At 39.5% G+C, this 12860-nt stretch overlaps 1 protein-coding gene across 1 annotated transcript; it reads left to right on the forward strand.

Moving 5' to 3' along the window:
• The first annotated feature begins 705 nt into the window (after positions 1-705).
• Positions 706-8914, forward strand: LOC134352282 (interferon-inducible GTPase 5-like). The gene is made up of 2 exons (XM_063059573.1): positions 706-728; positions 7723-8914. Exons 1-2 carry the CDS (start codon positions 706-708, stop codon positions 8912-8914), a joined length of 1215 nt encoding a protein of 404 aa, XP_062915643.1.
• The last annotated feature ends 3946 nt before the right edge of the window (positions 8915-12860 follow it).

The raw sequence follows: 12860 nt of genomic DNA on the forward strand, positions 1-12860 counted from the left end.
AGCGGCTGGATGGTATTCTCTGGTAGCACATTGTGTACGAATTGAAGATCTCCATTATACAGGACCAGCCGCATGCTGGTGATTAAGACTGCGGCCCGGCCCGGTATCTGCTGCAGTAAGAATCGGTGTGATAGAGCAAAGAATGGTCGGGAGTCCTTCTTCCATGACATAAACAGTGAAGCTTAAAGGAGAACTAAATGAAATATGTTGAAACCAATGTTTCTAAGTTAGAATGCTAACACGTGGGCTGTACGTTCCTTTTCCGAAATCAATTCATCGTCTTGCGTCTAATAGACTGCAGTGTCAGATGTCAATAACCGAACGAAGGGGGCATGTACTGCTCCACCATGACATTAAATACCTTATTTCCGTGAATTTAGCTTCAATTAAGAGTTAAAGTTTCTAACTGTAAATTTATATTTAAGCGTTTGGGCATTGAAATGGATAAAATTAAAGAAATCGAAGTCAAAAGATTCAGAAAGCACGCTGCTGTATTAAAATTTACCTACCACATTTCAGCTAATTTGTCACACACTTCTGTGGTAGCTTGTGTGTTCTCTCCTAGTCAGCTATTTGTGAATAAGTTAATTTTTCACGGAATTTTGGTATTCAAGGCACCAACACTTCTCCACACCTCTCCCAATTTAATATCAAAAAGCACAACACAGAGTCATGGTATGATACAAATAGAAAACTTTCCCTACTATGGCGTCTTTGAAAAGGCTCAGGTGAGCTGTATAGCAGACAATCCCCTGGACTTTGTGAAATATGCTAGTATTTTGGTCAGCTTCCAGGGAAAAAAAAGACAATGAAAGTGCTGGCTTTATTCAGTTTGTAAATCATCTGTTTGATTTGTGTATGCGTCTAATACCCGAATGCAGCTGCTATTGACCTATATTATAACAATTTAACGCAGTGTTGTCTTCCAGTCAATGACCACTCTAACACAAATAGCATTATATTCAAAATATTGGAGGAACTTAACAGGTCAGGCAGTGTCGATTGAAAGGAATAAACAATTGATGTTTTAGGCCGAGACCCTTTAACACAAGTCACAGCAGGAGCCCTTATTGCAGATGACAATAGTTCCTCCTACTTAAGTGCAACGGAGCACCAGAATACATTCCCCTCCATAGATCATAGAATCATAGAGCACTACAACACAAAAACAGGCTCTTTGGCCCATCTAATCTGTGCAAGCTATTATTCTGCCTAATAAACTCTTCTCGGGCTTCCATCCAGGTACAGGTGTCAAATATAACAGATTCATCCCTGAACAAGATGCTACAGTTTGTCATCAAAACATTGATTATAATCAATACATACCTGAACCCAGTTTGAAGCCCGAAAAGAGTTTATTCATTGTATACACCAGGAAAGCACTAGATCCTTTTTAAAAAATTCTGCCTATTCTCATCGACCTGCAGGTGGACCGTATCCCTTCATACCCCTCCTATCCATGTACTTACCCAAATGTCTCTTAAATATTGAAATCGAACCCACATCCACTACATCCACTGGCAGCTCATTCCACTCCCTCACCACCCTCCGAGTGAACAAGTCTCCCCTCATGTTCCCCTTAAACATTTCACCTTTTACCATATATCATAATTTTATATTAAATCACCCCTCATTATCCTGTACTTCAGGGAATAAAGTGCTAAACTATTCAACTTTTCCTATAACTCAGGTCCGCAAGTTTGGACAACATGCCGACCCTGATAAATTCCTCCAGGTCCTCTTGCATTGCTTCAGACTGCAGCATCTTACACCATCAGTCCTGATGCAGGATTTCATCCCGATACATTAAAAATTCTTCCCTCCTCCCCCCTGCCCCCCGATGCTGCTCAACCTACTGAGTTCCCCAGCAGATTGCTTGTTGCCAAAAACTAAAATGGATGCCTTCAATTGCTGGTGATGCTCTCAGAGCTACCTTGGCCTTGGGGCCTGGGAATCTTGATTTCCTTGTCTTCTTTTTTTTCCCCAGGACTCTTTGTCATGAGAAATATTTGAGTAATTTTGCAACCCAAGCTAAGTGCTCAAAAATATACAGAAATTATGGTTAATATTATGTCAGAAATGAAAAGTCTTGTGCTGAAACTGTACTGTAAAAGTTTCCAAAACAGTCAGTTACGCATCAGTGGAACTCCACAGCTTCTGTTCCAAATGAACACAAGAGAGGAGAAAACAAACCCAGAAGACTTTCTCATGAAATGTCATAGGCCTGAAATGTTAATAGTGTTTCTCTCTTAACAGCTGCTGTCCGATCTGGTGAATATTTCCTGTGTTTTAGTAGAAGTGCAAATTGTTCTTTCTTTTGTGTGTTTCATCCAAGAGGACCACCACTTTGCCATGGGGTTTGGAGAATTCCGTGCCTCAGTCACCCAGAGACCTATATTGGCTGGAGTCGGGGCCTTGTGCTTTGTCTCTTGGTAGGGTTACCCATGCCAAACAGCTCAAAGGATAGAGGCCAGACTAAGAGTGGTCCACCACTCCTCCAGGTTCAGGGGTTCAGCTCAGGGCTGACAACCCTGACTGGTAAAAAAACAATTGTTACAGAAACATATAGAATCCATCTATATAGGCAGAGAACGAGGTCTTCATTACTGCCCTAAACGCCAACAGTGAAACAACCAGTAAGTAAGTAAATTTGTATGTTTATTCTGACATCCTACAAGACTTCTGTACAAAAATAGGAGCAAATATTTCAACATACTTAGAAACACATTGAATTTGGTGAATAATCTAACTGTAGTGTAATCTAAATGTTACCATTTTTCCATTGTGCAGGAGTAGGGTCAGAGTACAACACAGCGGAGGTGGGGGTAAAATTCAGCAGAGTTCAACAGAGACAGGACAAGACGGTTAAGGGAGTGCATTGGTCGCTGTGGCCATAAAATAAAGACACTGAATAATGAAACACAGATGTTATGTTTTGTAACTTCAAAACATAAAACTAATTAAAAGGAAAGCAGGAGAGCAGAGGAGATGTGAGTATTATCACAAACAAAAGAAAATCTGCTGGTGCTGGAAATGCAAGCAACACACACAAAATGTTGAAGGAACTCAGCAGGCCAGGCAGCAAATATGGAAAAGAGTATAGTGGACGTTTCAGAACAAGACCCTTCATCAGGACTAAGATGTGAAGTTTAGTTTGTTCTTTAAGCGAGGCATGCATGTATCAATGTGGTGGCATGTGACGAACGCCATTCACCTGTTTTTACATATAATCCATAATTAGGTATTTAAATGAACAAGATTGCTTAATCAAATAATATATTTATAATATTAGTCAAATACACCAAAATACTCCTCCCTTCCTAGTTATATACTCCAACTCAATAGAAAATGCATCTATAGAAATGCATAGAAAAGTACACAGTATACAATATAAGACGACCACAGCACAGTAAGTTTTAAATTGTCCCATTTAAGTCTAAATATTTGATCACTGTAGAGGCTTTCTTACTCTTTTGGGATAACATCTTTCCTGACAAGGGGAATCCCATGGCAGGTAAGACTTGTGGCTGAGAAACAATCTCAGGTTTTGGGGCCTCCTGCGTGTTGGTTGTAGGAGTTGACTCTGAGACTGCAGGAAGTGGTTCTGACAGCTCTGGACACCTTTCTTGTCCTTCCATTTTCTTCTTATAGTTTGTGCCTCTTGATCTTGGGATTTAGTTCATTGGAGTATTTTCTTATTAATCCTTCTATTGCTCTCTTTTACAATATAATCTCACCTCTTGATTTCCTTATCCATAACATCATCTGACAAGTCCTCTGTTTTCATATCTGCATTGACTCCTTTTGGCCTTCCATTTTTCCAGCTGGGCTTTGGTCTTTGCATCTACTTTTACGAGCAGCTTTTTGCCTCCCACTTGAAGTTCACGCAATAACTTTAATGCACACAGAGTAGATTCTGGTTCTTTATACTCGCAAAAGCCAAATGCTTGCAACTTTCCTGAAGGTCCTTGAACTCTCTTCCACTTTAAAACCAAGCTATATTTTGCGTGTAACTGCCTGATTAACATTCTCAGATATCTTACCTACATAAATTGTTGTAGTCAGACCTCTGCTTTTGTCACCTTCATGCTTCCTCTGAGCAGCATGTTCCTTCCTGGATTTGATCTGTTTTCCAAACAGAGGCACAGAGTCTGGAACCACACACGTTTATTTTCCATTGCGCAACAGTTCATGGTGTATAGAATGAAGACAGATGTGGCATCATCCAGTACCTTCCTTAATTCTCTTTCAGTTGACTCAGATGCAGGGGATGTGGCAAGCAAATGGTGAATGGATCTCCAAACAAGTTGTACTTGTCTTGGCCACTCACAACCCCACAATGCTGGGCCTCTGTTTTTACCACATACAAGCCCAATGTGGCTTGTTGGTCATTGTATTACAAATGTCATTCCCACAGGAGCTATCTTTTCTCCAGTATAAATTATTGGCTGGATATCTGCAGGCTTCAGTTAAGTATCTTTGAAATGACATTCAATCTCATTTTGTGGAAGGACTGAAACAGCCGAGCCAGGGTCCAATTTCATTGTAATTAATTTGCCATTCACTTCTGGTGTAAGCCATATTGCTTATTTATTGTTAGTTGTCACATTGTAAATCTCAAGGCTAAACAGTCTTGTGTCACCTTTTATTATCAGATTTTCCATTAACAATATACACATTAGTGCTCATTTTGAAACTGCAACTTGACTTTTTATCTTTATCTCTTCTCTGTATTTATTTTTGTCTGCCCAACATGCTCTTTGTATATGTCCTACTTTGTTGTACTTATTTCCCGTTTCGCCTTTACACCTGCATTGGTCTGGTGTATGAGCCCCTGTCACAACAGTAATACAGTTTATTCATCCAGGCTGGTTTCTGTTTAGACATTGCAATTTTGTTCATGCTCACTTTCATTAATGACAGCAACTCGTTTGTGCCTCTGCTGTTTCCATTGAATCAGCTATTTCAACTGCTCTTTTAAATGTATGTTGTGCTTCAGTTAGGAGCCATGTTTGAATGCTTTCTTCTCAGATTTCACAAACTACACCATCTGTCAGTGCATCGATTAAGTCCATCACTGAACTGACAATACTCAGACAACTTCTGCAATTCAGCTATGTACACTAAAGTGGACTACCCTTCCTTTTGATTCTGCTTAGGAAACCTAAAGTGTTCTGCATTAGTTTCGGCTCTAAACGTTCCTGCATAACTTTCACGATATCAGCAAAGCTCATTTCAGTTGATTTGGTCAGACCAGTTAAACATTGAAGCAAACTGTATGCCTTTAAATACAATGCACTCAGCAAAATTGCTGCTCATCTCTCATCGGTTATTCCACTTGCTTCAAAATAATGTTCAATTACCTCAGTATACATGAGCCAGTTATCAGTTGTGTAATCAAATGTGTTAATCTTTCCAACTGAGCCAGCCATTCTGCTCCTTGTTTTTAATGATTGTTATCACCCGGTGCTCACTGTTTTTGAACCGGTGAAATCTTCGATTTTCTGCTGTTTTTTAACTTGATCGTCTTGCTGTACTTTTTTTTTCATTCGACCGTTTCTTGCTGTGTGTATTTTTTTTTAGCATGAATGTCTTGCTGCCTCTCAACATTGTGCAACCTCAGTCATCTCATGTTCATTTAAAATTTTTTTTTGTTTATTTATTGAGATACAGTGTGGAATAGACCCCTCTGGCCCTTTGAGCCATGCCACCCGACAATCCCCCAATTTAATGCTGGCCTAATCAGAGGACAATTTACAATGACCAATTAATCTACCAACTGATAGATCTTTGGACTGTGGGAGGTAACTGGAGCATCTGGAAGAAACCTACATGGTCACAGTGAGAATGTACAAACTCCCTGTAGGCAGCAGCGGGTGTTGAACCCAGGTCTCTGGTATTGTAAAGCATTATACTAACCACTACCCTACTATGCCACCCCACTGTCACCACAGTTATGCTGTGTTTTTTGTAACTTCAAAACATAAAACTAATTTAAAAGAAAACAAGAGAGCTGAGGAGATGTGAGTCTTCATTTGTTCTTTAAGCGAGGTGCACACATATCATGCCATGACATGATGGTGTACGCCATTCACGTGCTTTTATGTCTAACCCATAATGAAGTATTTAAATGACCAAGAATGCTTAATCAAGCAATATGTTTACCATATTACTCAATTACTGAAATATTAAATACACAACAACAAATATTATTAAGTTAATACAAATTTCTGTTGGGCTTAATCTAAAGTATCATGTACAATTCTGGCCACTGCACTTTGAGAAGAACCTCAAGGCTCTAGAAAGATTAGAGCCAAAATTTGAAAATGGATTTGGTTATGCAGCAATTGTAGAAGATCCAATTGTTCCATCCTAGAGTGGTGACTACCACAGTGATCCCTAAGAAAGATTGTCAAAATTGTGAGAAGTTTTAGTCGAAGGAAGGTCAGGTAAATTGAGCAATAATTAGATGGTAGAAACTTTAACATTGGCAAAAGAGGAATAAGGGGAAACTCTTCACGGTGTAGGTTTCTAAGCCGAGAACAAATTGGCTATAAGGATGGTGGAAGCAGCAGCCAAGAAATTGGTTGAAAAGCAACTGAAAGGTGTTAGTATAGAAGGGTGTAAGGAAAAGATGGAGTGAAGAACTACCTTGTACAGCTCTTTCAAAGAGCTGGGACAAATGTGGCCTGTTCTGCTAGAATATTCTGTGAACTATAGAATATATGAAAACTTAATAATAATAATAACAATAACAACGTGTCCTTATTGTTAGCTGAAGCCAAAACACACTTTTCAGCATGGCACACTGCTTTAACAGAAAGCTGATAATATAAACTACCTCACAGCATAGCAGTAGAAATCTTAACTAGGGTACTACATGTATAAGATCATGAAGGGTATAGATAGGGTGAAATCATGTTGTCTCTTTTTCCAGGGAAGGAGTGCTAAAAACAAGAGGGCATAGGTTCAAGATCAGAGGAGAGGGAATTAAAAGCAAAATCTGGAGCAGCTTCTTCACAAAAAGGGTGTTGCACATTTGAAATGAGTTGCCAGAAATAATGGTTGAGGTGGCCGCATTAGTGACCTTTAAAACACATCTAGTTACGGACATGGATAGGAGACGTTTAAAGAGCTATGGGACAAGGGTCAATGGGCAACAAAACTGGCACAGTTGAGTTGGGCCAAAAGGCCTGTTTCCATACAGTATGACTCTATGACGCTAAATGCTGACACCTAATCCATTATACTAATCCCCATTCAATTGATCTCATAATGTGTAATAAAATGCTGAATAGCAAAACAGTCAATGCATGTATCTGTATGCCCTTGACTACACAAATAGACATTTTCAAATTAAATTCTGACATATTAACTTTCCATATTCACTTACAAGAAGCTCTTTCAGCCCAAAGCAATCTTATTCCCCCATTAATTTTTCTCTGTAGCTTGTTCTCTCCACATTCCCATCAGCAATCCCAGTTTTTACTATGCGGCTGTACTATAGGGATAATTTACAGTGGTAAAATTAACCTACCAACCTACATGTCTTTGGAGAATGTTCTAACTCAATATAAAAACCACCCAAGGCCAGGTTTGAACCCAGGTCACAGTGAGACACTCTGCTAGCTGCGCCACTGTGTCATAGATTGAATGCTACTTAAAATGGTTTAAGAAACTGGATCAACTGTGCACTATGAAAATATCTCTTTTTCTTTCCAGGGATTTCATGATTTCATCATCTGAATTCTTCAGTATGGAAGAACTTGAACGACTAAAAAGCAATTATAATGCTGGTGGATTGGAAGCAGTCATACCAGAGATAAAGAATAAATTAGATGACCTGGTTAATGCACAACTTACTATTGCAGTTGCAGGTGGAAAACGTTCGGGCAAGTCTACCTTTATCGCTGCTATGGCAGGCTTTGAGATGCATGAGGAGGGAAGGGATAACAGTGAGAAAACTGATGAAGAGCCTATCATATATGCTCATCCTATTCTGCCTAATGTTCATATCGAAGAACTTCCAGGAATAGATTCTGATACTAGCCCACTGAGTGAGTATCTGGAAACAGTAGATGTTGGGAAGTATGACCTGTTCATCATTGTGTCGGAACACCGATTTAAAGGAGGCGAAGGCACACTTGCCAAAGCAGTTCAACAGGAAGGCAAACAGCTCTACTTTGTTCAATCTAAGATTGACAATGACCTCCACCCACTGGAAATGGATGGTATGACTTTGAACACAGAGCTGCAAAAGATAAGGATGGACTGCGTCGCAAACTTGGAAGAGATGGGGGTCACAGCGCCGGCTGTTTATCTGATTTCAAGCATCCACCACAATAATTATGACTTCCCTGCTCTAAAGGACATGCTTGCAAACAGTCTGTACAATGTAAAGAAGGCCGCTTTTTTGCTGTCACTCCCAAATGTAACTTCAGAATTAATAGAAGAGAAAAGAAAAATGTTGGAGAAAAGAATCTGGGTGACTGCCGCACTCGCAGGAGCAGTGGGAACGGTCCCCGTTCCTGGCATGTCCTTTGCCACTGGTATTGGATTGCTGGGAGCAGGGCTTGTCTACCTCTGGCATCACCGAGATCTACGCGACAAGTGCATGCAAAGGTTGGCAGACAGCAGTGGTAAACCCTTGGCGCTGCTGAGATCTGAAATCCGCTCACCAGGTAAAACAACCCGAGCGCTTATCAAAATAGCCTTAGGTGTTACTGCTGTTGTCTGTACAATAGCTGAGATCAAGTTTGACATCACACCACTAATTGTCTCTGTTTTTGGTGCTGTGTCGTCCTTTTGTTTCACAGCCTTGCTCTTAAAGGATTCACTGAACCAACATGTGAAAACTGCTCAAGTAGCTGTCAAAACTGCTTTTGAAACTGATCAAAAATTACAGATGATTTAGTAGACAGCTCTGCATCAATCAATGACTTGGAGGTAGGGCAGAGAAGAATACTCAGTCTATCCTATAGCAAGCAATGTCAGTTCAATTAGAATAGTCTATTTCAAGGCAGAAAGAAAACATAAGCTACAACAACTTCTTCCAAGAAACATAGGGTGATTTATTTAGAAAAATGCAGTGAGTGGAAAATACTCACACTCAGTGGCCACTTTATTAGGTACACCTGTGTGCCTGCTTGTTAATGAAAATATCTAATCAGCCAATCATCTGGTAGCAACTCAATGCTTAAAAGCATGCATGCATGGTCAAGAGGTTTAATTGTTGTTCAGAACAAATATGAGAATGGGGAAGAAATGTGATCTAAGTGGCTTTTACCATGGAATGATTGTTGGGGCCAGACAGGGTGGTTTGCACATCTTAGAAACTGCTGATCTCCTGGGATATCTATCTATCTATCTATCTATCTAACAGAATTCACACACAACAGTGTCTAAAGTTACAGAGAATAGTGTGAAAAAGGGGGGAAAATCATCGAGTAAGCAGCAGCTCTGTGGGTGAAAATGCCTTGTTAATGAGAGAGGTTAGAAGAGAATGGCCAGACTGGTTCAAGCTTTCAGGCAGACAACACTAATTCAAATAACCACCTGTTCCAACAGTGGTGTGCAGAAGATCATCTCTGAATGCACACCACGTCGAACCCTGAAGTGGACAGGATTCTGCAGCAGAAGACCACAGCGGGCTTCACTCCTGTATCTATTAAAGTAGCCATTCTGTGTGATCTTTTCAGACAGAGGAATTACTCTGGCTGAATATAGCAATATCTCTTAAAATTATTTCAAGATATTCTCTAACTTAGTATTCACAGAGCCCTATACCCAACCTTATCTCCTTTAGCTTTTAGATTAATTAAAATCAAAACAAAAGATTAGGATTTATAACCTCTGGTCCCAAATCACTTCATGGCCAGTAGAAATAATCAGACACTGTCTGCAGAGTATCGCCTTTGTAGGAAACTCACCAGCCAATTTGTACAGATTAGGAGCCCTTAAATCCAATTGAAAGACAGCAACCTGAGTACAGGCATTAGTTCAGGAGCATATCATTGTGCTAATGCAGTTAAGTGCTTTTTGTTTATTAATTTCTTAATCTTGTGGGAGCTATGGAGTATGAAAATTGACATGGAAGATTGGGAAATGCATTTCACTACAATAGGTTTGTACATCAGAGAGGAATATTTGAGTGTCATTTTGCCAGAGACTTGCTAACATTTGCTTGCTGAGTCTCTTTAGGCTTGGGTCATTACATTGTGGAAGGAAAACAAGAGGAATAGAAGCAAATGTGAATGTAAACAGAAGATTTATTTAATAACTGTGTAAAAGTAATCATGTAAATTCAGTGAAAGCTGCCAGTCAAAATATACAATGTAAATTGACATGAAAGTGGCTTGCATTTTGCCCAGAATGGGCACAGCCTGACTTTAATAGAAATTAAGGCTTGAAGAGATACAAAGTGTCTTTCCCTTTTGATTCATGCACATAGTCAAATGATACTCCCACTCCATCTGTTACCTCGGTCATTGCACCGCACTTAAACACTTTAAACCATTTTTATATTGCTATTTATATTGTATTTATGCACATTTTATTCCATATCTCTACTTTTAGCTCTACCTTTATTTTTTATATACTGTAATTCTTTATTATTTCTAATTGTGCAATGTTGTGGTTTCATGTTGAATGCCAACAGACCACAACAAATTCCTAATACCTGTACGTGTAAGAGGTGAATAAAGTTGATAATAAAGAAAAAAAATACATTATAAGCAGTCTCAATGATGTGATTTTTATTTTGGTGTCTGAATATTGTTTCAAAGATTCGACTGTTAGTGTTCATGTATTTGCATTCCAATGAATATTCAATACATTTTCAGGAGCATGGAAGATACAGAAAATCTTTGAATGCTTGTCAGCTCAGCAGCCATAAAGAAATTACGGTCTTTTACATCACAGTAATTCTTTCTCAAATAATTCCAGGATGTTCATTGTCTGAAAATCTTTTCTGTGTACAGTTTGACATTGTACATGACTACAAAGGGAAGTATGTTTTGCATCTTTCCTTGTCAGAATGTGCCCAAAATCACTACCAATCTTCGATCTGCCTTTTGAAACAAAAATCATCTAATAATTATTAAGATGGCCACAGTACCATTGCACATGGCTATAGTACCAAGAACATAAAAAAATAGGGCTAGGATAAGGTTATAAGGCCCCTCAAGCTTACTCTACCTTTTAAAATGATCATGGCTGATCTATACTCGCCTCAACTCTTCTTCTGTGCCATTATTCAATATCCCTCTGTTCCCTGATCTATGAAATATTTATCCACCTCCACATTAAATAACTATAATGATCTAGCTTCCTCCATCAGCCAGGACAGAGAATTCCAGAGATTCACCATTCTCTGTGAGAAGAAATTTCATGATATAAATGCACACTTGAAAATCTATCCATGTTTCATTCTTCCTTGATGTTTTTATTCATAATTATTGCTGGAGTTTATAGATATGGTGTAAGGTGCCAAATAGATTAGTTTGATGCTTGGCCATCACAAAGTCATTCATCAGCCTCATAAGTGGACCACCAAAGATACTACCAAGACTTGAAAGCAAGCTTGTATCGTGGCTTGGTATGGGAACGGCTCTGCAGGTGACCACAAGGTACTGCGGAGAGTTGCGGACACAGATCAGTACTTCATAGTACATCAACCCCACTCCCCAACATGGATTCTGTCCATACTTCTCATGGCTTCTGTAAATCAGCCAGCATAGTCAAAGACCACACCCACTCTGGGCATTTGCTCTTCTCTCTCCCATTGGGGAGAAGGTACAAAAGCCTGAAAGTATGTACCACCAGGTTCATTGACAACTTCTACCCCACTGTTATAAGACTATCAAATGATTCCCTCGTATGATAAGATGGAGTTTTAACCTCACAATCAGGGTGCCATGGCAGCATAGTGGTTAGCGTGACACTATTACAGTTCAGGGCATTGGAGTTCAGAGTTCAATTCCAGCATCATCTGTATGGAGTTTCCTCCCAAGGTCCAAAGACATACCAGTTAGTAGGTTAATTGGTCACTATAAATTGCTCCATGATTAGGCTAGGGTTAAATCAGTGGGTTGTTTACGGCACCATTCGAAGGGCTGGAAGGGCCTATTATGTGCTGTATCTCTGAATGAATAGATAAAATCTACCTCATAATGATCTTACACCTTGTTGTTTACCTGCACTGCACTTTCTCTGTAGCTGTTGCACTTTGCACTGCTGTTACTTTACCTTTTCTCTGCCTCAGTGCACGTGTAATGATGTGATCTGTATGAACATTATGTAAGGCAAGCTTCTCACTGTATCTTGCTACATGTGGTAAAAATAAACCAATTCAGTTCAGTCCAGTTTAGTTCAAGTTATGGGTGTGTTACAATTAAGGAAAAACCAGGAGATTGGTTATCACGTACTGTGCAGCCGGAAAGGTCTGCTTGACTCATAGTCATCGGGAAACAATGAACACTTTCACATGCACAGGATTAGTAGGTCAATGTTAATGGATAGATGGACAAGCCCGCAAAATCGACCAATCTCGTGATGTGATTCGGTACCTGAACAAAAACCGATTTGTCCAGGTGTGCATGTCCCCATTCAACTTTTGTATCCCCTGCTTGACAGTCTGAATAGCTCTTTCAGCCATACTGTTTGATAATGAGTGACAAGAGTGCATATGTTGCAATCGAACTCCATTGTCTTGTGAAGAAAGTTTGAATTCCTCACTTGTAAATGTGGGACTATAATCAGACATCCATGCATACAAAACAGTGTAGGTAAAATGTTTATCATTGTCCGGCTGGTCAAAGTCTTCACCGCTTTGGGCTTGAACCATTAAGAATGCGCATCAA

Source organism: Mobula hypostoma, chromosome 9 (assembly GCF_963921235.1).
Source record: "Mobula hypostoma chromosome 9, sMobHyp1.1, whole genome shotgun sequence".
NCBI lineage: Eukaryota > Metazoa > Chordata > Chondrichthyes > Myliobatiformes > Myliobatidae > Mobula > Mobula hypostoma.